Here is a 25112-nt window from a genome sequence, read left to right as displayed (position 1 = left end):
AGCCAGTACGTTTACATGCGCGGATATAATCATGCTACAGTCATCATCTGTCAGTCCAAGTATACATGAATGTGTAATCAAATATTTAAAAGGAAGGACATCAGCTGAGGAAGTGTTTAAAAATGTTTTTGCACATCACATCTGTCTATTGGAGCATGTGCACATTGCCAAGGCCAATTATCGTCTGATTAACGTGTATATATGCTGGACGAAGCCAAGCTACAAACACATTATTTGTTAGTCTGCATTATCTGTTGGTCTGTTAGTCAGACTTCTCAAAAACTGGACTGGTATAATTTCAGTCAGATTAAAGCATTTGGAAAGATAATTGTCAGACTGAAATCAAACTTTTAAAGTTCATGTAAACTTACTGAATGTGCTGATGGAAAATTACATTTCTGTACTTGATTTACTCTAATAATTCTCTAACATACCATAAAATACAGTATATGGACACATTACAAAGTTAAAAACATTTCAAACAAGGAAAAAATACAATTATTGTTTTTAAAAATAAAATTAAGAAAGAAAAAAAGTAACAATTTTAACAGTGATCAAGTAATTTTTTATTCTCAAATAATGCTGTATTAAGACATTACAGACTTGTGAATGCAACCAATCTTTAAGACTTAAAATCTTCTGAAACATTCCCTCTCCTAAACAAACACTTGAGGAAAAAAAAAAAAAAGGAAATGAAAAAAATGATAATCAACCCATCACAGAGGATCAACTTTATCTAGACCTCCAAACAACCTTTAACCGCTCCTGGCTACTGCTATAAGATTAACCCAAAAGAACAAAAACAAACTACAAATCATGAACTTTTTTTCATTTGTAGTAAATATTTTACAAAATCAGATAAGGGATTAACTTCATATTACTAGAGAGCAACAAGAGAAATGCCACTTGTTATCATAGTGGTAATAGCATGTAGAGCATATAAATACCTCAAACACAGCAGTAAAGGCCTTAAAACGAAAACCAGACAGCTCCAGACCTCTCTACAACACTACACACAACCTGGTCTACCATTTTAAAGACTGGCTATTGTTGGATATAAAAGTGAATGAGCATGTGGATTTAACGCTAAGGTCCGAGGAGCATTTCTTCAAATTTGTTTTATTTTGCAGACTGCGTAGGAGGGAACTTGTGGAAAGGAGAGTAAAATCTCATCTTCACACATTTCAATTGAAGCATTTGCACCTTAGCAAGAATGAACATGACTACAGTTATAGACATCTGAGCCAGCTGTCTGATAAGTCTTCAATACATCAGAGCTCAAATTTAGCATCAGTTCTTCCCCCATTAATTTAAGAGCTCTCACATAGGAGAATTTCAAAAATCTGCAACATTATATCTCTGTCTGGCTTTAGGTGACTTACCACCAGGATAAAACAAACTGATTACATTTGGAAAGTTTGCAATTAAGCCAACAACATGTGTACCTGTAGAACTACTCTCACACAAGAGAAAACATCCATAATAATCAGCTATTAGCTTTCTGAAGTCAGTCTAATACTGTGAGATCAGGAGCGTGTCAATTGCTATAGAATGACTAAAATGTAAAATTTGGTCATTGGTGGCATTTACAAACTTGAGTCATATTTGTGGCTCGAGTCCAGTGATGATGATTTGTGTGCATGTTTGACCATACTGGTCCTCAATAGCTTTTGACTGGTCTTCTCTTTTCTCCCCCCACTCTCTTTCCTCTAAGGAAATAATGAAGCACACACTCGGATCAAAAATAGCTCTCCTATTCACACATACACATTCGCACACCCACACACTCTCTTTTATAACACTTGCTGGGAAAAAGAGGGGAGAGAGATATGAGTCTAACTGAATGTACAGCCGTATGTACAGCTTTGACTGCGAAACAGAAAGAAGCAGTGGGCTCATATTGTTATTCAGCCAGCAAAATGTTACATATATAAATGCATTCATTTATTGATTTCCATTTATAAGGTTATGTTTTATTAAATTATTTTTATAGAAATGTACATATATTTAGGTATAAAAGAAAAAGAATTGAGGGATTATATATTAATTTCCTCAGTTTTTCCATCCGGACAGGCCACTTCAATCCTAATATAAACCCTTCCATATATCATAGTGTCAAAAAGCTTACTTCCTTATAATCATTTCTTTATAACATCATAAATCCGATATAAATCATAAATTCCATCATCCAGTAGCGTGAAAAATGCGTTGTACGCATTCACTAGTAAGCATCAAGGCAAATTCTCAGCCAATTTCAAGAGCTCTCAGGAATGCTGGTAACCCTTACATCACAATGCAGGAACCAAGCTCCTCACCATGACAACCCAAATCTTTTATAAACCTTGTGCATGAAAACCAGAGGCTTTCCATCTTTGGCAAAATTATAAAGCAAATGCAATTCAAGCTACAACTATTAACATCCACTCCAGAATAAAGAGCATTTTCTTCAAAATAGTGTTTTGGTTCAAACATGGTGTTTGAAACAAAGTCTTAAAAGTCTAAATACTGTGGAGAAATGCACTGTGCTAAAACTGCAGAAATGAACTCTAAATGGTATGGCTTTTGTGCTAAAACAGAGTGAGAAGAGCCTGTCTCGGTGCTCTGGCTATTGTCAGTTTAAGTGCACTTTGTTGGCACAAGACCCCTAACTGAACAATGAACTGGATTAAGCTTTATTTTTCTCTTCCCTGAACATCAATTCTTATTGAAACAATCACTTGCTCATTGCTCACACACATACACACAATCAAGCAAATGCACCCAACCGCAATCCAAGGCACTGTTATTTCAGTAAACATGGCAGTTAGATTAACTAAGCATGAAAATGCTTAAAAATTCTATAGCAAGTAAGAGATTGAAGGAGTAACATATAATACGGGAGGTGGACAAAAGATTTTAAATCTCTGAGAAAGATGATCTGTCACAATGGCACAGTAGTGTTCAGTTCAGATATACATATTCAAGTTTGTTTTGATTTTCTCTAAAATGCAACTTTAACAATGTTTATATATTTGTACTTGTCAGAAGTGTTCCGCTTATGACTGGTATATTTTAATGACTGACTGACTGAATGTGTCATCACCGTTTAGTGCTTGTCTAGACAAGTGTCACTGTGTGACAGCGGCCAATATGTCCAGCATTGGGAGGGGAGGGGCTATTAGGTAACTTATGATGATTGTACTGCCACAAGCTACTGTACAAATCAGTGCTTAAAAATCATTTATGGTAAATCACTAGAAAAATATTTAGGAAGGACCAAAGTGTGCCAATGTGTTCAAATATAATTAGCTCATCATACACAAGCTGTTTTTGTAAAGGCAGCATTTCTAAGTATCTAAAATACCATCTTTGTTAAATAGGGAGAGAAGAAAAGACTAGGTTGTGGACAGGATTTCTAAAATGTTTTAGACCAGTAAGCAGGTAAATACTGTGAGTATGTGCTGTATGCTGTAGATTAGGGCTGCAACTAACGATTATTTTGATAATCGACTTATCTAACGATTATTAAAACAATTATTCGACTCTTCGGGCGATTAATGTACGTTGTTTTAAAAGAGTTTTAGATATTTGTATGGGAAAACAAGCCAAAACAACAACAAATCAAAAACTTATTTTGTTGCAGTGCAGTGCAGGGCGAAGACTAACTCTCTCACCTTTTTGTTCACTTCAAACCATCTTTAACTCAGAAAAAAAACAAACTCTCATATTAATAAAGCTGCGTATTTCCAATTTTCTTCACAATAAGAGATGCACAGTGACACAAATATTATGATTCAATAAGTCGCGAGACATCACATTATAATCTAGCTATATTAAACGTGTGCACTCGAGGGATGAGCGTCCCCATGATCAGCCAGTTGCAGTTTCAATATCTCCCCTTTAGAAGAGGTGCTGACCGCACAGAGAAATGCCAGTTTCAGAGTTTGTAGTTATTTACAAGATCTGCTTCTGTATTATTTGAACTTTAATAAAGCTATAACGCATTAAATATAACTGCATTTAAGATGTAATGCCGGGGTGTTTCCTTTAAAGATGCTTGACACGCAAGTTTTGCTTCAGCGGAGCGGCATCTCCAACTCCACGAGAGTGCTTCTGTATTTACTTATTTTGTATAATTCCCTCATACTTTACGATCTACATCACCAGAAGCTGTTTGGAAAGTTTAGAGTGCGTCTGGACTGTGAGCTGTGTTTTCTCTCCTAAATCAAGTGCGAGCTGCAGTGCTCCTCTCGTGCCATCATTAGATTTTAATATGATCTCGTTACATTAAATGACTTCAAACGTCTTTGACAATGGATATTTTTGTCGACAATTATTTACTGTCGATAACACTGACTAATCGTTTCAGCCCTACTGTAGATGTAGATCATCTGCATGGTAATGAGTGTATAGCCAGAAAATAATCTCAGTTTTAGTATTGCAGAGCTGGAGACATTCATACCAGGCACAAACCCGTCACTAATCATTATACTATTGCTTTGTACTGATCCTACTGTATGTTACTGATTAATATTTCATACAGTCACACACACACACACACAATGTCTCTTTTGCACACTGTCAGATAAACAAAAGCATATTTTTGCTCAGATCCATGCCCAAGTCTTTGTCTAAAACATGACATGTGTGTTGTTAAAAATGGTGGGGTCCAAATATTTCTTAAAAATAAAAAGTCTGATCAAACGCACATCCCTTCCCTGATGCACTTGAAAACTACAAGCCTGCCTAAAAAATAAAATCCAACAACAATCAATTAATTTTGACAGCATAAACACATGACTCAGTTAAGAAATCACTAACAGAGGTGAGAAAAATGCTAATATTGTATTACGCAGTAGTGTAGTGATTTAACTCCTAAAAAAATCATGTGCCTAGTGCATACAAACAAGATTTTTATCTAAATACATTTACGGCTGCTATGTACAATTTACACAGTGATAACTGAACTATACATTTATGCTGCCAAAAAAAGCACTTAATCATAACTTCCTGCCTCTAGAATCAGAACCAAAGAAAAACTCCCTCGTAAAACTTTGTACAAGAACGAGCACACAACACGTATTTCAAATGGAACAGCTATAGAACAGCAGATCATGAAAGTAGTAGTAATACTAAATACGTTTACGTACAGAGAATATCAAACTGTAGTAGATATGATGATACTTCCCAAATAGAAAGAAAAAAAGTGCTTTGAAAAGCAAAACTAAAGACTATTGTGGGTGACTCGGTCTCACTAGATGACTAGTGGAAAAACAAAATGCCTGATTCTGCTCTGTAAGCGGCCAAAGGCGTTTCAATAGAACAAACAGTTTGGCAACATAGGCGTTGGATTCTTGTTTATACATCGAGAAAGCGAAACCCATCCCCTTCCCTCCCTCAGAAAGGAAATCATCTCAGAATGTTAAAACTGATATTGTTTGATTTTTTTTTTAAATCATTGTCTATACTTCTACTTGTTGAAAAGAAAACATTACTGTATATCACTTGTATCAGAAACTTTGAATGCAACCGATGACAAACAAATACTTCACTATACAGTGGAAATGGAAAATTACAGATGTTGAAGTACCACCCTCTACTGCTGCAGAGTTTCAAGTTGTTTCTGCTGCTCAAAGTAGCTTATAAATTCTCTCAAACACACATGCTGCTGTGTCAGAAAACAGAAATTTTGTGATTCTCATAGTTTACATACATTTCTAGAGATAAATGTACATTTAGCCTTTTTGTATGGTCCTACAAATGTCAGAAATTAGCGGAGAGGAATGTTGTGAAGGGGCCCAGTATGCTGAAAATGAACCATTTGGAATTAGTTGTACACAACATTGCTCTGTCAGAGGTCAGCAGTGTGCTCACAGTACATACACACACTCCTTTTTCGGTTGGCTCAGAGATTAAAGGAGATGGTGTAGGAGTGTCTTCAGGAAGTAAATAACTATGCGTGTGTATGTGTTCCATCTGTAGGCTTGTGCAGGATTATGTGTGTGTTTTTACAGAGTGTATATGTGAGAGGACTCTTCAGTGTTTGTATGTGTGCACACAGCAGAATCTATGTTCATGTGGCAGCTCTTTCACCAGTTCATGATGCAGTTTCTATTGAGGGTCATGAAGTAGACCTGACTACTGCCACCAGAGCGCACTGATGCAAAAAACACCTGAAAGAAACAGAGCGAGACAGATATGAGGAAATTACAGTAGTGGATGAGTTCTGAGACAAGTTATTTTTCAGTGACTGGAGGTTAAGGTGTTCCTGTACGTGCTTGGCTATAATTTGGGAACAAAACTGCCCCCCTAAGGGAGCTTAATCTGACAAAATTTACCATAGGGGATGTCCTCAATTGGAAAAACAATTCATAAATAAATTATGTTTTAACATTCTAAAATGCAACAAGTTTTCCTTTAGGGGTTAGGATTAGTCTTTAGTAATTACAGTGTAATTCATGTTTCCATTTAGATAAATAAGTGAACATGTGTGTATCACCTTGTCATTTCGTTCACACAAGAACTTAAGCCTCTGAGCTCTCTTGTGCATGAAGACCCCATCCAGGTGTCCCGTCTCAACAGATCGGATCTCAATGGCTTTCTCTCCCCAGCCCATAATCTGATTAGAGCAGATATGGGCTACAAGCAAAACACAAATACACAGACAAAAGAAGAGCTTTTCATCATTCACTTGAATAATATTGTTTCAAAGGGTATTTACAACAAAAAACATCTATTGCATTAACTAGGGCTGTCACAATTATGAAATTTGGCTGACGATTAATTGTCAAACAAATAATTGCAATCAATTTTGAGTCAGGCATCCTGTGTGCTTCCCGTGTGGAATGCTATTTGTATAGCGCAAGGAATTGCTGCCTATGTAGAGTGTTTTAGATCAGCATTTTATGAGGTTTAATTTCAGTTAGGATGCTGCCTTAGAAAGCAGCTGCGTATGTAGGCAGTAGAAAGAAAGGCAGCTCACTAGATTTTGGAGCAGAGCTTCATGAATACAGGACTGTACTAATCATGCTTTTCACTAATTTTGCTATTCTGCAAAAAGAAGAATACGCTCCAGACATCGCGTGTGTATGTGTGGGCACGATTGTGTGAATCTGACACTAACCCACAGATGTGGGCATTTCTCCCCACTGCAGCACCACATCTTTGATGATGCGTCCATATGTGTTGACGTAAACGCCCTCGTCCTCATAACACAACAGCATCTCCATTCCATCGGAGTTGGGCAGGAATACGATAGCATGAGGAGTCACCTGCGACTGGATCTACAGTGACAGACAAATGTGCAGAGAGAGAGAGAGAGAGAGAGGACTGTTTGCAATAGGTGTAACTTCTAAGTTTTAAGTTCCATGACTTAAGATTTGAATAATTTCATTATCTATTCCAGGCCTTGAAAACTCAATTTATAATTCCCTGATACTTCCAGTTTTCCATGACCAGGAACCCAGTGTCTAAAACCTGTACAAATATTTAGTCAAAGAAAATTCTTCTGTCTGCAACTGTACATAAAACATTCTTCTCCAATTCAGCCACAATTCACATATCGCTTCAATATGATCCACTGTATTTTTTTAGCTGCATCCTAAGTCCGTACTGTCAGAGTATGTACTGTATTTGATGAAGCATGCACTTGTCTGACAGTAAAATAGTAAGTTCTTGAAGTATGCATGCGAGTAGTATGAATAGATTCAGGGCAAACTTTATCTGGGAACTTGGGCAATGTCCTGTGATCCAAATATTTGATGTAAGAAAAAAACCTGCAAAAACAATCTACTCTGTTTTTGTTAAACAAGCGCAATTTAAACACAAGGAGCAACTTTCTTGGTATATGTAGCACTTAAAGTTGAGAAAGCCACCTGACTCGGGGTTCAAAGCCATTTTATTTTTTCATTCTGCTTTTGGAACGTGACGTCATAGACTATTTAGCAGAGATGGGCCGCTTCTATTAAAATGAATGGGAGAAATTGGAACGCCCAGCCAAGAAGCTCTAGCGCCCAAAAGTCCTGCCTTACAGGTAAAAGAGCCAATCACCTTTTAGATACAGACATCTTCTGTCAATCAACTCGAGAACGCGCATGTGCATTAGCTACACAAGCCGGGAAAATTGCGTGTTTTACCGTAATATGTGGTAAAGAAGCACAATTTATGATTCCAATATTATCAAATTTTATTGCTGATTTGAAATATGCCCTTTGATTGTAATCTTGACCAACCGTTATTGAGATTTTGGTCTTTCTCCATTTACGTAGATAGGAGCTGCACTGGCATGACTGGAAATAGCCTACCGAAAGCATTCCAAAGATGGTCAACAGTGGGCTGACTTGCTAGAAAGACGTGACGTCTCCTCAGCTCCTGAGGTATTATGGGATGGTAAAGTGTCCAGTCTGTCTGATACTTTGGATTCGGGCATACTACTGTACCTTTTTTTTTGGGCATACTATATCATAGTGAAGTATGGATATTCGGACGCAGGGTTTGTGAAAAAAAAAAAAAAAGGTGACATTTTTACTTGTGTAATGTGCATCATGTGACCAGTGTGTAACTCACATGCACAGGAATGTAGATGTCGTAGTTGTTTCCAGAGTCTACATCAATGGCGTGGAAGCCAGCACTTGAACCATAGATGACCTTTAACCGTTGGCCTTCCTCCACTGTGAGGTCCACCAAAAGAGGCCTATGAGGCAGGTCACCGAATGACTGGAAAGAAAGATGCACTAAAATGAGCAGGAAGCTAAAATACTGCAAATTACAAATATTTTGTGAAATGAAATATTTTTTTTTTAGTTTATAAAGTAATGCATCACAGAACAATTAAGAGTACCTGAAACAATGCTAATAAAACAAAAGATGCTTCTTTCAAAACATTAAGAAAACCACTGCAAACTGTAACAGGTCAGGAAAAATAATGATGGATATTTGATATGATGGATATTTTGACATCAAATGAACAGAAAACTTCAGTATCTTTGAAACAATAAAGCAGATCTCTTAAACGTGTGCACTTTTATTAAACAAATATCAAATAATTATTAAAACTTTGACTACCTTGAAGGCCATGAATTTATGGTAAGGTTTGGGAGCCCAAGCATAAACCTCCACAGCATTCTTCAGAGCGATAACCAAAAACTTGATCCTTTCATATTTCACTGGGGAAAACAAAAACAAAACATAAATACCTTTAATTTTACTGCACTTTTACTATATGAAATAGTAAAAAGTACTTTATAAGCAGAGTTAAGAAAGAGAAAAATTAAGCTGACTTGGTTAAGACCATCCAAACTAGCCTCCGTTTCTTTTATGGTATGCCAACAGGAAGTACACACTTTCTCCTCTCATTTTGAGGTGAACACTTACCCATTTTGCAGTGCACATTTGCTCTCCATATTTCACATTTTACAGTGCACATTGGAGCATTTCAAAGTAAATACTTTGCAGCACACATGTAGCCATTTCTTTGTGCATTATTAAGCAATCAGTAAGTGAACACTTACCCACTTTGTAGTGGACACAGCCTTCCATTTCCCCTACAGTGGTCCAGCCCTGTTTCTTTTCCACCTCTGGGTCATTATGAAGGATTTTGTTCCTCAGCCAGGCCAGATAATATACACGCACCTTATTTTTCTTTCCTGAAAGTATGAGAATTAAAGTGTACTTGCATGTATCTAGACTGATCATGTACGTGTGTGTCTAGAAAGTGTGATGAGTAGGTGTGTATAAATGTAACCTTATATAGTGATAAGTACACGTTTTTATGTGTATAACATGTTAGAGTACGAGTGGCTATGTGTGTAGCATGTTATGATGAATCGGAGTGTGTTTGTGTGTGTGTTAAGAGATAACCTGATATAGTGAGTGCATTTCAATACAATCTTACCACGTTTAAGGTTATAACACTTTAAATCATTTTCTTTTATCTGGAAAATTATAACTGTTTAAGGAAAACCCGATTGGCACACAAATATTTTTGCCCATTACCCCCTTTTCGCTTTGTAAGTAAAAACCTTTACCAGTGTTCTGGCAGCTTATACAATGTGTGCATTTGTTGTGCGGATGTCTGTTTACATTTTGATGTCAAAACCAGAGAAAAACCCAATAATTCTTGCATTGTCAGCTTTTTAGAAGGAGCTTATTTTTGATAGTTGTCTTCGTATTATTGTGCATGTAAATGCATTGTGTGTTTTGGGTGGAGAGGGTGGATGTGGTCACACAGAGACCGAAAGATGGGGACTGTCCCCTCCATGGAGGCTGATGGTTGAATTCTGGTTTGCACTGGTGTGCCGTTGAAATCAAAAGGACAAAGACTTTCAGGATTCAGTGCGCTTTAAGAGAACATTTGGAGTTCATGGCAAAATTTGTGTGTGCGCGTGATAACCTGATACAGTCTGGTGATGAGTAGGTGTGTGTGTGTGTGAGTGTGATAACCTGATATAGTAATGAGTAGATTGAGACCCTCCAAAACATCCATCTGCTGAAATCTGCGCGAGTTGATCAGTGGATAAACTTTCCCCTGTCCGCTGCGATCCAGCAGCTTCAAGCCGTTCTCTGTCCCTACTAGCAGATTCACACCTGACAGAACAAACACATAACACGCACACATTTACTATCTAGATATCTAACTAAATGAGTAGCTATGTAAATGAGAACATACCATAGACTTCTACTGTATTTATAGGAAGCCATTTATAAATTACTACAGACTATTCCTAATTTCCAAATGAGGATGTTCCTAACTATCCCCAAAAGAAGATTTTATCAGATTTAGATAACCTCTGGGGACAAATTTGTTTCAAAACTATAGCTAATTATTTACAACACACACACAATGTTGAGAAGCTACTATATCAAGCTACAAATAATTTGAAGTCATTCTATCTCAAGTTTTGTCCTGTTACACAACTAATTTAAAATAAAAAAGCTTGTTACTGGAAAAGCAAAACAGCTATTGGAATAGCTGAGCTAATTTAATGCAAAATGTAGTTAGGTTAGTTGCACTGCTGCTTTAGTGAACTATCCCCAAACACAGGCAACCGCATGCACACACCTATGTAGACAAACTGCTGTCACTGTGCTCTTACCCCAGAGAGCAGCACAGAGGATCTCAGAGTTGAATCTCTTCTTGTATTTGCGGATTTCAGGAGTGTCACTGACTGGACGAGTGTTGGTGGGATTGACATTGACCATAGATCCCTTCCTCACCTCCAGCTTCAGCTGCTCAAAACGAGAGCCCAGACCTACAACACCCACACAACACCACCACAGAACAGAAAAGTACAGCACTGAGTGACTGAGTCATAGAGAGAACAAAAATGCAGATGATTCAATATCAAACAAACAAAAAACTTCAGTATCTTCAATAAAGAAATGGCTAAAGAGCTATTCACACTACCAGTCAAATGTTTGCACACATCTATTCACTCTTTTTTATTACTATTTTATGCATTTTTTAATATTAGTACAAATGGAAGTATGGAAATTATGTAGTGACCAACAATTTAAAATTATATATATATATATATATATATATATATATATATATTTATTTTGGCCAAGATTACATCTCTGCACACTTTCTCTACAACCACCTGAGATGTTTTTTTAAACAGTAGTTTTTTTTTTTTTTTCTCCCCAGTTTGGAATGCCCAATTCCCACTACTTAGTAGGTCCTCGTGGTGGCACGGTTACTCACCTCAATTTGGGTGGTGGAGGACAAGTCTCAGTTGCCTCCGCTTCTGAGACTGTCAATCCGTGCATCTTATCACATGGCTCGCTGTGCATGACACTATGGAGACTCCGCACATGGAGGCTTATGCTATTCTCCACGATCCATGCACAACTTACCATGCGCCCCACTGAGAGTGAGAACCACTAATCGCGACCACGAGGAGGTTACCCCATGTGACTCAACTCTCCCTAGCAACCCGGCCAATTTGGTTGCTTGGGAGACCTGGCTGGAGTCACTCAGCACACCCTGGATTCGTACTCGCGACTCCAGGGGTGGTAGTCAGCGTCAATACTCGCTGAGTTACCCAGGCCCCCTTTTTAAACAGTATTGAAGGACCACCCATGTATGCTGGGAAGTTGTTGGCAGCTTTACCTTCACTTATGGTCCCAAAAACCTAATTAAAATGTAAGTTTTGAAAGTTATGAAAAATTCATACATGGGCACAATTTATTTTTGTCTACAACAGCATGTTAGTATAAGCCTTCAGATCAAAAGGTTTTTATAAATAACAAATTCAGTCAAGCGTGTACAACATTTTAACTTGTAGTGAATCTTAAACAAATATCAAGTAGTTATTAAATAGTTTTGTACCCTACCTCCAACGGAAATGTTATCTCCTGTGCCCCCTGATGGTTGGTACATTCCAAGGTCTACAAAAGTAGTAAAGGAGGATTTTCCAGAGGCCTTCACCAGTCCCCTGGACTGATACTGCAATTGATTTTATGATCTGTGTTAACCGATCAGCTACACACATGTTGTACAGTATATCTGTTAATCACTCAAATAAGAAATACATTAAGTTTAAAGAAAAAAAAGTCTAACAAAAACTTGAGGAAATTTTATACAGTGGATAGAATGAGAATGAAACTCTAGAAGTTGGGTGGGCAGAGAGCTCACATCATAGGTAGAGTCTTTCCCTGGAGAAGAGTGGGAGGCCGAGTCTGTAGGAGAGTGGGAGGGCTGAACCACATCAGGCAGGTTGGTGTATCCATTATGACTACGCTTCTCTGGGGTCTGCCAGAACATACACAACAAAACATTGATATAGATTTTTATAGAGGGAAAGCATTTATTTATTTTCACAAATTCACTCAGTGGCTCAAAAACCTAGTGAACTGCATATCCATAATGTTTTTTTTTTGGGGGGGGGGGGGGGGGGTGTCCTAGGCAAATAGATGTAAATATATTTCCATTAACATAGGCGCAATGCGATAAGATTCCAGCATCATGTAATTTGTCTCCTCTCCTGCATGGCATGGCACAATCACAAGATATTTCACCAATCAAGAAATACACTGCCTGGCCAAAAAAAAAGTAGTTGTTTGGATTTAAGGCAGTGTTCTGATCTGGGGTTGCATCAATTGTTCAGGTCTAGGCTCAGCATAGTTATGCGGCAATAAAATGAAGTCAGCTGACCACCTGAGTGTACTGAACGACCAGGTTATCCCATCAATGGATTTTTTCTTCCCTGACGGCATGGGCATACTCCAGGACGACAATGCCAAGATTCATTATGCTCAAATTGTGAAAGAGTGGTTCAGGGAGCATGAGGAATAAATTTCACACATGAATTGACCACCACAGAGTCCTGACCTTAACCCCATTGAAAGTCTTTGGGATGTGCTGGAGAAGATGGTTCCACTCTCCCGTCATTATTACAAGATCTCGGCCAAAAATTAATGCAACTCTGGACGGAAATATTTTTTTTAATTAAAGGTTGTCGTAACAATGCCACGACGAATGCGTGCCAATTTCAAAGCTAAAGGCGGTCCAACGAAATAGAGTATGCAACTTTTTGTTTGGTCAGGCAGAGTATAATACATATTAAAATTATAGATAGTTATAGATAGATCCATAGCTGATACACAGATAGATGATAGATTTCACAGTGGCTGGGTCTATGCAACGCTGAAGAATAAGAAACCAAGCAACAGAAAAAAATTCTCATCACTCATCACAGCTGATTATGACGAAAAAAAAGAGACTCTATCACTTGCTTTATCATGCCTCATCCGGTTAGGACACTGCATTAGACGATTACCCAGTAGTTTGCATTTTATTTAGGATGCTGTTTACAAAGAAAGCAACCCGTATAGGTGCTTGACAGCGAGTCATGCACTAGGTTTCGAGAGACAGCCTGAGTTACACACACATCCTACCCTTTGTACAAGCATGGTTTGGTCCCCATATCCTCCAGCACGTTCTTCCTCTCCTCCTTCACCCTCCTCCTCCTCATGGACTACCATAGTGTTCACTGAGTCAGAATCTGCATCACGTGGGCTAAAAAACACACATTGAAACAAACCAAAAAAGAACAAATTATTCAAGTATAAATGTAAATTTTTAGATGTTTATTAATAATCTAAAATAATCCACATTTAGTCAATATTAGACATTAAGAATTTATTTGCAAAAAACAAACAAAAAAAAAATTCTTGAATTTGGAATGATACTTCCAGTGGTGTCCCCTTCCCGCATTGCCCTTCAAGGGTGCAAAAATGCAGTTTTGAAAACTCCAATTTCATTTTAATAGGTCTTAAAATATTCATATATCATTGTCTCCTACCGGTCAGTAGGGCTCTCCTCCTCTGCTCCCTCTCCACTCTCACTCTCTTCACTGCTCTCACTGCTTTCTGAGGAAGAGGAGTAGTCATTAGCCTTCACCGGGGGCCGTGGCTGCTCCTCTGCCCGCTCCTTAGAGTATAGTCCATGGTCCTGATGCATTCACAAAGAGATCATTAAGACATTATTATTTGCCTGCATTAATCACATATTACATATCTATAGTCCTAACCAGTCCTTGATGGAATCGACACATTTGTAAAAACTGTGCTAATTTTAGGGGAAAGTCTATGTAATTCTGTGAAATAGATTCAAGGATGGTAAAATTTGTTCAAAGGAGGTGAAAATACTACAGTCTTCTTGATAGCTAATAGCATTATCAAATAGTCAGGGGCTGGAGATGGGTAGAACTTTGTGAATCAGGGAGGTTCAAATTCTGAGAATATAATTATTTTATTCATGTACTGAATGTAGGGCTGTTGATTTAACCTGTTAATTTAGTGTGATTAATTTTATGTAAAAAAATGAGTGCAATTAATCATGTCCCCAAAATTCTGTAATAAGCTTTGATGTTTTTGCGTTCCGCAGTTAGCAGGGGGCAGCATGGGCTGATCTTAGAACTCCCTGGGCTGTACAGGCAACGCCTCATCAAACCATGCATATTTATTTGGGGGTCTTTTCCAGCAATTACTGATATGCGATTACTTCGACTTATTAATCACCACATTAGGTAATTAATTTGATTAAAAAATGCAGCCCTAATTTAATGTATTGAAAAAGCACATTAATCTGAAATTTAGCCACATCCACAAGGACATCATCATGAGAAGATGTAAGCATGCAAGAATACACACAGACTCATGCGGATACAAACACAAGATGCGGGCACTGACCTCTCCTATTGCTCTCTTATAGCTCTGAGGACAGGGGAAGAGCAAGGAAAAGAGATTGATGTGAGAGATTGAAGAGGTAAGGTAAGGAACAGAGGTTAGTGTTTAGAGGGGAGGTAGAGTCTTTTTTTTTTCTCCCCTTTTTCTCCCCAGTTTGGAATGCCCAATCCCTTATGTGCTCTAAGTCCTCGTGGTGGTGTAGTGACTTGCCTTAATCCGGGTGGTGGAAGACGAATCTCAGTTGCCTCCACATCTGAGACCGTCAACCCGCGCATCTTATCACGTGGCTTATTGAGCGTGTTACAACGGAGACATAGCACGTGTGGAGGCTTCATGCCATCCACTGCGGCATCCACGCACAACTCACCACATGCCCCTCCGAGAGCGAACCACATTATAGTGACCACGAGGAGGTTACCCCATGTGACTCTACCCTGCCTAGCAACGGGGCCAATTTGGTTGCTTAGGAGACCTGGCTGGAGTCACTCAGCACACCCTGGATTTGAACTCATGAACTCCAGGGGTGGTAGTCAGCGTCTTTACTCGCTGAGCTACCCAGGCCCCAGGGAGTTAGAGTCTTGATAATGTTCATGTGTTCATTCTATACAAGATACAGGCAAATGATTTGGGAAATGATGTGCGTGAGTGTGTACATTTATTTTTATATGCAAGTGTGTTTTTGAATACCTGTTTTTAACCTCATGAGACCCAGCAATTAATATTTGTTTTTAGTGAATATCTCATAGGAATTTTGAGACCATACATGCCAAAATCCTGGGCTTTTCTTTGATACAATTTATTTTTATTTATTTTTATATGAAGCTAATTTGAGGAAAAACAGGAAAAAATCCAAATGCAAAACTGGCATTTTTCTTGATCCCAGGAGGATATGAAAGATTTGAAAAGAGGTAAATTGAACTTCTATTTGAATGTATGTGTGTCTGCGTGTTACCGCTGGTCTGCTGGGTCTAGATGATGTCCGGGATTCTCCTGGTTTGTGTCGACCATCGTGAGACAGGGTGGGGGAAGAGTCCATCTTGGACGAGCCTGAAATGAACCCAACAATATTACACACCTACAAACAAAAACTTAGCATATACCATAGAACACTCTTATATATTCTCACACACTAAAAGTGAACACTACTCAAAACACACTCACTGAGTATGCGATGTCTCTCTAGAGAGCCGGTCTGTGGCAAGTTGGACATGATGCTCATGCTGTCGCCTCGCTCCCAACGCTCATTACGACTCAGATCTGGATTACTTACATAGAAAGAATGCATAGTGCCAAGACTCAGTGCAGTCACCTGATTTACATGACTTCAGTGTCTGTGTGTGTATGTGTGTTACCTTGCTCGGACTGGGTGTCTGATACCAGAGGAGAGATTTGTGTTCAGTGCAGTGGCTATAGAGGCTGTTCTCTGAGGAATCTTAAGGAGAAAAAAGTAATTATGGACAAATAATACATTGATCACATTGATATAAATTGGCCTTAGTCAGGGTAGACATCATATTTAATGGGACGCAAATGAAAACGAGGCTGTGAAAAATAGACATTAGGGCTGGGCATCGCCAACCACCTCACAATACATGTTGTAATACATATGTCACAATTCTCACTAACAATTGAATCAATTATGTGCATATAATAATAAACACATATATAGATTAATACAATTATTGATACAGGGATCTAAAGTATCAATAAATATACTGTATATCATGTGACAAATATTCCATTTAGGGCTTTTAATTGATTAAAATATTTAATCAAATATGTGATGTGTCGATTAATTAATCTAATTAATCACATACCAATAAAGGTAATTTAGAATAATTAAAATAATGATAAATATAATATATAGGCCTAATAAATACAATTCAGATACTTAAAATACGTTACATTATATTGCATCAAAGCATTTAGACAAAACAAAAAGTGGCTTTAAAAGTGAAAATATTGTTTGTTTTATTTCCATATCATTGAACATAACCCTATTATTTGCCTACTTTAATCTATTTTTAATTGTCAGATTTATGCTTTTGGAGCATCTCACTTTGGTTGCATCGCGTTTTCAGCGTCTCTAGTCATAAGCGGCGTGTTTTTAGGACGCTGTGTCAAGTTAAATGTAGTTTGAAACATTTTGGTTACGTACTTATCCTCAGTTCCCTGAGATGAAGGAAACGAGACATTGTGTCACGCTGACACATATAGGAAATACTTTTCCGACGACCTAGTTGAAACCCTTCTACAATAACGCAATCCTAAGATTGGCTATGGTGTTTAAGCCCCGCCCTTTTAGGCGCAAAGCTGTCCGCGCAAACACCATTCCTCAAAATGTTCTGACTGAGGGACAAAGAGCGCATCGCTCACACTTAAAAAAAAAAACTGAATCTGTAGTGTGGCCAGTTTACGCAACGTCTCGTTCTCTTCATCTCGGGGAACCGAGACGTTCCCTTTCGATTCAGTTCGCTTGACACTGCGTTATGCTGATGCATATAGGAAAACAAGTCCCATCACGCCACACTACACGACACAACCCTCCCAGAGAGGGATACCGAAGCATAATACTCGAAAGAACATGACACCAAAGTCCTGCGGGACAGCGACCAACATGAGTATGCTGCAAGTGAATAACCCTCATGGTGAGCCAGGAGGCGAACGCTTAGAATGGATATATTAACTATAGTCAAGTGTGACCTCAAGTGTGATTTGTAATGATTCATTTCTCCACCTAGTGAATTTTAGAGGGATGAAAACAATAGGATGTCACAGACCACACAGGATGGTGGATAGCATTCAATATACACACCTATTCCTCACCTAGTGAATTTGTGTGGGAAGATAAATTTCAAACTGAGATCAAGGTGGCCGACGTACGAACTGAACTGTGTAGCCGTGTGGACCCGCCACGCATCCGTGGAGCGTGATAACGGGCGCGTTGGCTCACTCGCTAGATGAGAATGAACGCCGCTCGCCACGGGGAAGCAGTTGTGCACAGTACTCATCATTTTAGGAGGGAATCACTCGACAACATTGGATCATTCACAGTCTCTTATACTGTGAGGGACATGGCGGCGTCATCATCGCCAGAACCGGCAAACATAACAAGGTCCCGCGCTCCAACAGAGGACCGGAGCTCAACACGCATATAATATATAGGCGAAGCCGCTTCAAGAGAAGATCGAGGGGCTCGCAGGGCTTGCGCCAGCATGAGATCCACCTCTGATTCATCTAGCTCAGCCTCTCTGCCCCGCCGTGCCCCCTCAGGTGATCCTTCGGGAGTCACAGAAGGGGCAAGTGGGAGAGCGCATGAGGCGGGATCGTCCCTCAGAACGAGGACGATCCGAAAGCGAAGCGTCTTGAGACTCATGCTCTCACAGTGAAGGCATTCCATCTCCATAAGAGCTGCTTCGGAGTGGCTGCGGCCCAAGCAACAAAAACAGCTCTTATGACCATCTGACGACTGGATGTGCCACTTGTAACACTTGCGGAACGACGTCTTTAAAAAGACATGTACACGCAAGCAGCTCTTTTTGTGACACACACACACACACACACACACATATACATACATACATACATACACACACACACACATACACATACACACACAATATCAACAATAAGCTTATAAGGGCCTGGGTAGCTCAGCAAGATGCTGACTACCACACCTGGTGTCACAAGTTCGAATCCAGGGCATGCTGAGTGACTCCAGTCAGGCTTCCTAAGCAACCAGTTGGCCTGGTTGCTAGGGTGGGTAGTCACGTTGGGTTAACCTCCTCGTGGTCCCTATAATATGGTTCTCGCTCTCGGTGGGGCATGTGGCGAGTTGTGCGTGGATGCTGTGGAGAATAGCGTGAGCCTCTACACTCGCTAGGTCTTCGCGGTATCACACTCAACAAGCCACAGATTGAACGTCACAGATGCGGAGGCAACTGTGATTCGTCCTCCGTCACCCAGATTGAGGCAAGTCACTATGCCACCACGAGGACTTAGATTGCATTGGGAATTGGGCATGCCAAACTGGTGAGAAAAAGGAGAGAAAATCCCAAAAAACAAAAAACAAAACAATAAGCTTATAAGGATACAAAACTCCTGCCGAAGCACGGCGGGGAATCAGTATGCTGAAGCGGCCCGTTCATCAGTGAAGTGTCAAGTGGCAAGGCAGAGTAAATGTTCACTGGAACAATGCAGGGGAGCGGAAAGTCTTCTCTTTGCCATGAAGATCCTGCCCGCTGTCTCATGTATGTCGACGGCAAAGTTTTAGAGGGCTTCTAGATGAGAGAGATGCTCACAGTCTTGAAGGAAGAAAATTCTGAGGAATGGTGTTTGCGCGCCTGCTTATATACCGGACAGTTTCACGCCTAAAAGGGCAGGTCTTAAACACAATAGACATTGCCGTTATTGTAGAAGGGTGTCAACTAGGTCATCAGAAAAGGATTTCCCATATGCATCAGCATGACTCAATGTCGAGTGAACTGAATCGTAAGGGAACCTTTAAATACCCGTCTCGAGATCCCTGCATTCTGTTGTGCTCAGTCCAGCTGCCATTGAGTGGAAGAGTGCGTCTGTGTAAGGCTGAGCTCAGCTTCCTGCTCCATGGATTGAAAAGGCATGTTGCCTGTAAAACCGGAGCACTGGCTGCCCCCTACGACATCATGGTCGTACATCAAGCTTGAATTGCTCTGATGTTAGGAACATTAATTATTTATGTACAGGTTAGAGACATGACTAACTGCGTAATTTATTTATGCATTATTTTTCGCACTAAATTAACACATTAAATAGACAGCCCTAATAGCAATATATCGATATATGATTGAAACTTAATAGCCCTAATAGATGAATGTTCAACAGGATGTGCAAATGTATTAGGTTGCATCTCATTTCCACAAGTGGGTATTTTAAACACCGGAAAGACATTTTCAATATCTTATACTATACGCAGTATAGTATATCCATTTATCAGACTGTACATCTAACCCTCACAGCCTCTTTTTTATTCCCATCAAAATAAATATGGTGTCTACCCTGAATAAGGTCCATAATCACATTACACAGCCCATATGAGAGAGAAATTACTTTATATTTTGTCTTACTTTAGGAGGCTGCTCAATCTCCGGAAGACGGATCCAAGGCCCCCGGTCATCTCTCATTGGCCGAGACTGAGGGGTGGGGGTCTCGGAGGTGGGGTCAGAATTTTGACGAACTAGTTCTCTGGAGTGTAGAGGGCGAGGTATGGGTGTGGGAGAGGGATCCTGGGTGGGGAAGGCAGACATTGTCTTAGTGGGCTGATCGCAAAGAGACTGAGAGCGAGGGACAGGAGCAGCGTACGGTTTTAACGGCACCAGGTGGGCCATCTGGAACTACAGCGGATGGGAGAGGGGACAAGAGAAAAGGGAGAGGAAAAGAGGAGAGAGAGAGAGAGCAGTAACAAGCCAATGTTAACCAAATGGAAACATCAGCATGGGAGTGTGAAAGGTTGGGCATGGGCAATTGGTCAGAGGTTTGAGGGGGGTTTGATGGGAATTGGAAAATGGTCAGGAGTTTTATTGTGAATTTTAAGAGTGTGTTTTAGAGGAAGGGGAAGTAATGTTAGTGGCAGGAATAAAGTAAATTTGGAGAAATGGAAATAGGAGTGTCATACACAGAAGGGAAATGACCCAGGGGGGTTGAGCAGGAGAGCAAGGTAGGAGATCCAACGCAGGATATACAAGTGAAGAGGATGTCCCCAAAATTGATGAAGGATTACAGAGGAAGCGTTAGGGCGCCGCAGGAAAGAAAGAGAAGAAAAAGTAAGTCACTGAACAAAAGCAGATTAAAGATTTAGCAGACCAGTGCATGGAAGCATTAAAGAACTGATCGCATCCTGCCATTTTGATTTTTTTTCTTTAATATTATCTTTGTTTTTGAGGTCTGAATGATATGACTTCTGAATTCCCTTCCTACTTTTATGCTGATTTATAGTGGGAATTAAATAACAGGTTGCCCACCTTTCCCTGTCCACCCTGTGGTTCCACAGGTCTCTGCATGGGTGGAGTCTGAGCAGCTCCTGATTGGTTGACTGATTCAGAACGTGATTGGATGTTGGTGTCAGAGACTGTAGCGCAGATTTTGGGAGAGCCCTGTCTGTTCAATTTACTGCGCTCCTCAACCTGAGAAAGAGACCATTTTTATCCTTCGTGGTTTTTATTTTCCCAAATTCAGCCTCATATCAGAGCTATCCCAATTGTCAGGTATAACGTAAAGCTAGTCGGTCATTGTCGCCAAATAAACGTTTCCATGTCATTGCACAGTAAAATATTGTAACGCTTGGAATTTTTTATGTGACATTGATATCACAAGAACTTCTGTGGCAAGTGCTCTTTTAATCTGCAGTGTAGCAGGTTCTTGGCTCTTGATTTCATGATATTCTGCTCTTGCAATGTTAAAAAGACAACTACATTGCACTCTTGCAATCTGGCCAACTGATTTAATAAACAATATCCCAAGATTTATTCTAGTGCACTACAATTGGAATCTATCATTTCAACTACAATTTACAAACTACAACTACTATTGTACAACTTTATTTTCTCCCTGTTTCTATAGTAGTAAAACACAACAGACCAGGCAGAGATACCCAACTTTCAATCTGTCAAAATGACACAAAGGATGGCGAATTAATTGTCAATGCTTTAAAAAAAGGTGTAAATGACAGAACATTTTGCAGCTTTCACAATCTCTGTGATCTGAGCTTACCACTTGTGTGAATATACAAGCAGTTTTATATTAAGCAGTGAGATATTGTCTTATGACTTCAACAAAATGGCTGTATGCATGTGTTATGTAACGGTGTGTGTATATATACACCTCTCTAGCCCAGGCTGGTTTGTTGTTCTCTAGGTTTTTGCTGTAGTGGTACATCTGTGGTTTCTTGTCTTGCTGCTGCTGTTGTTGCAGTGAGACAAGGTAAGCATGCTCCTGCTGCAGCTGTCTCTGAAGTCTCTCCGACTGTCTCTGTTCCTCCAGCTGTTTACGCTTGTACTCCTACACACATTAATATACATTTAATAACTTTATAACTAGCAAATTACAAAGCAATCAGAATTGCAGGCACAAATAACTAGTCATAAACAACAGTACATTGCCACATGCGGAAACACACTAAAGATGCAAAACTGAAGGCACCTCCTCAAAACATGCATAAATCTAATGAATGAATAATGAACAATTTTTTTAAGATTTTGACAAACGCAGTGTCTATATTTAAAAACAGGCAATACAACCCCAAATTCTGAAAAAGTTGGGACATTATGAAAAATGCTAATAAAAACAAAAATGAGTAATTTGTAAATTTTATTCACCCTTTTCTTTATTAAAAGCACTACAAGTACACATTATATGTTGTTTTACCTTGTGAATTCCATTGTTTTTTTGAAAATGTACAGTAATTTCAAATCAAATGATTGCAACATGCTCCAAAAAAGTTGAGACAGTCGAGTGTTTACCACTGTGAAACATCACCATTTCTTCAAATAACACTTTTTAACAAGTTTGTTAAATTTAGAAAGTGGAATTTTCCCCCATTCCTCCATTATGCAGGTCTTCAGCTGCACAATTGTATGGGGTCTTCGTTGCCGTATGGTGTGCTTCATAATGCGCCACACATTCTCAATTGGAGATGGTCAGGACTGCAGGCAGGCCAATCTAGCACCTGCACTCTCTGCTTACGCAGCCATGCACTTGTAATCCGGCCAGTATGTGATTTGAAGTTGTCCTGCCGGAAAATACAGGGATGTCCCTGGAAAAGACGGTGCTGGATTGCAGTATATGTTGCTCCAAAATTTTTACATATCTGTCTGCATTAATGGTGCCCTTACAAATGTGCGAGTTACCCATGCCATGGGCGCTGACATACCCCTGGCTCATACAGACACTGGCTTTTGGATCTGACGCTGATAACAGCTTGGATGGTCCTTTTCCAACCAAAGTGTGGTTGTTTCAAGGAGCACAATACTTGTTGACCCCTCTCCAAACATAGCGCTTATAGCTGTGACCATAAAGCTCTATTTTGGTCTCGTCACTCCAAATTACAGTGTGCCAGAAGCTGTGAGGCGTGTCAAGGTGTTGTCGGGCATATTGTAAACAGGCTTTTTTGTGGCATTGGTGCAGTAAAGGCTTCTTTCTGGCAACTTGACCATGCAGCTCATTTTCGTTCAAGTATCGTCGTATTGTCCTCCTTGAAACAACCACACCATCTTTTTCCAGAGCAGCCTGTATTTCTCCTGAGGTTACCTGTGGGTTTTTCTTTGTATCCTGAACAATTCTTCTGGTAGTTGTGGCTGAAATCTTTCTTGGTCTACCTGACCTTGGCTTGGTATCAAGAGATCCCCGAATTTTCCACTTCTTAGTAAGTGACTGAACAGTACTGACTGGCATTTTCAAGACTTTGGGTCTCTTTTTATATCCTTTTCCATCTTTATAAAGTTCCATTACCTTGTTACGCAGGTCTTTTGACAGTTCTTTTCTTCTCCCCATGGCTCAGTATCTATCCTGCTCAGTGCATCCACGTGAGAGCTTACAAACTCATTGACTATTTATACACAGACACTAATTGCAATTTAAAAAGCCACAGGTGTGGGAAATTAACCTTTAATTGCCATTTAAACCTGTGTGTGTCACCTTGTGTGTCTGTAACAATGCCAAACATTCAAGGGTATGTAAACTTTTGATCAGGGCCATTTGGGGGATTTCTGTTACCATTATGATTTAAAAAGGAGCCAAACAACTATGTGATAATAAATGGCTTCATATGATCACTATCCTTAAATAAAAGACAGTTTTTTTGCATGATCAGTCATATTTTCTAAATTTCTGCCAGGGTATGCAAACTTTTGAGCACATATCAGTTGTGCTCAAAAGTTTATACACACACACACACACACACACACACACACACACACACACACACATATACATACTGTATATATCTATATGTCTCCACTAAAACATCAGTACATTCTGGCCACTTATTTGAAGTTTTGTCAGGTATTGTCCTTAGTGTTATAGGCTATTACCAAATTCAACATATTTCAGGTGTTGGAGCAATTTTCCAATGATGATCAATAACCTTAAATTCAGTCTGACATGCTATAAATCAGGGGCAATACATTCACAATACATTCAATTATAGTACCAAGAGGTCCGGTCTCTACATTTCCTTCCCAGCAAAGATAATAATATGTAGCTTACACGGTGTCAGTAGTCATATGGCTATGAAATTATGTAATATATTTTTTTAATAGTTTGTATAACTTGCCACGTTGGCAGCAATATAATATTTTATATTTTATATTTAATCAGTCGAGGGCACTTGGATATGAATATAAAAATATCAACAGTTCGTTTTGAAGCTGAATGACAGCAGTCCAGTTTTTGTGTTTAAATATTTTTACTTTCAGAACATATACAGTATGTATGGGACACAGGATGCCTTTTGATGGATAAAAAAAAAAAAATACTGGAGTGTTCCCTAAGAGAAAATTTATAAAAATGTAAAAGTCTGAATGGACCATTTTTTTATTTTCCTTAAAATGAAAATCTACTAACAATAAGCAAACAATTTACATAACAGTGAAGCATTAAAATACTGATTGCTTAATTCAAGTATAAACAGGCGTTCCTTGCCATCCATGACATCTCTGATTAATTTTAACAAACTTGGAACAAAATTCTGTTTGTTTATTATGAAAGGCTCATAACATGCTGATTAATAAAGCTAAATTTGGATGGAAAAAACTTTATAGTCTAAAGGCGGCATGTTAACTTGTCCTGACACAAACCTGGTTTAGCTGAACCATCTGAATCATACATCAGACAGATGAAGACAGTTTCACTTTGCTTCAGTTTTGTTTTCTGCAGTGTGTTTAAGCGAAATATGCCAGTATCTTTAG

At 39.2% G+C, this 25112-nt stretch overlaps 1 protein-coding gene across 4 annotated transcripts in view; it reads right to left on the bottom strand.

Moving 5' to 3' along the window:
- Window positions 1-78: 78 nt before the first annotated feature.
- LOC127435214 (misshapen-like kinase 1) overlaps window positions 79-25112 on the bottom strand; it is a 67188-nt gene continuing 42154 nt past the window's right edge. Inside the window, exons 14-32 of one of the 4 annotated variants that reach the window (XM_051688499.1) lie at window positions 22030-22206; window positions 21171-21332; window positions 20277-20543; window positions 16524-16603; window positions 16333-16436; window positions 16124-16218; window positions 15175-15198; window positions 14286-14434; window positions 13879-13999; window positions 12617-12733; window positions 12316-12427; window positions 11073-11228; window positions 10420-10563; window positions 9489-9623; window positions 9043-9143; window positions 8545-8694; window positions 7103-7262; window positions 6479-6618; window positions 79-6152 (exon numbers count right to left, since the gene is read on the bottom strand). In XM_051688499.1, coding sequence (XP_051544459.1) covers window positions 6069-6152; window positions 6479-6618; window positions 7103-7262; window positions 8545-8694; window positions 9043-9143; window positions 9489-9623; window positions 10420-10563; window positions 11073-11228; window positions 12316-12427; window positions 12617-12733; window positions 13879-13999; window positions 14286-14434; window positions 15175-15198; window positions 16124-16218; window positions 16333-16436; window positions 16524-16603; window positions 20277-20543; window positions 21171-21332; window positions 22030-22206 — 2478 coding nt within the window. In that variant the 3' untranslated portion in view covers window positions 79-6068. The remainder of the gene's footprint in view (window positions 6153-6478; window positions 6619-7102; window positions 7263-8544; window positions 8695-9042; window positions 9144-9488; window positions 9624-10419; window positions 10564-11072; window positions 11229-12315; window positions 12428-12616; window positions 12734-13878; window positions 14000-14285; window positions 14435-15174; window positions 15199-16123; window positions 16219-16332; window positions 16437-16523; window positions 16604-20276; window positions 20544-21170; window positions 21333-22029; window positions 22207-25112) is intronic. The other 3 variants (XM_051688515.1, XM_051688507.1, XM_051688517.1) reach the window with 3 other exon arrangements.

The sequence above is a fragment of the Myxocyprinus asiaticus genome, chromosome 4 (assembly GCF_019703515.2).
Source record: "Myxocyprinus asiaticus isolate MX2 ecotype Aquarium Trade chromosome 4, UBuf_Myxa_2, whole genome shotgun sequence".
Lineage (NCBI taxonomy): Eukaryota > Metazoa > Chordata > Actinopteri > Cypriniformes > Catostomidae > Myxocyprinus > Myxocyprinus asiaticus.
The sequence above is the reverse complement of the archived record's forward strand: the minus strand, read 5'-3'. Positions and strand labels throughout refer to the sequence as shown.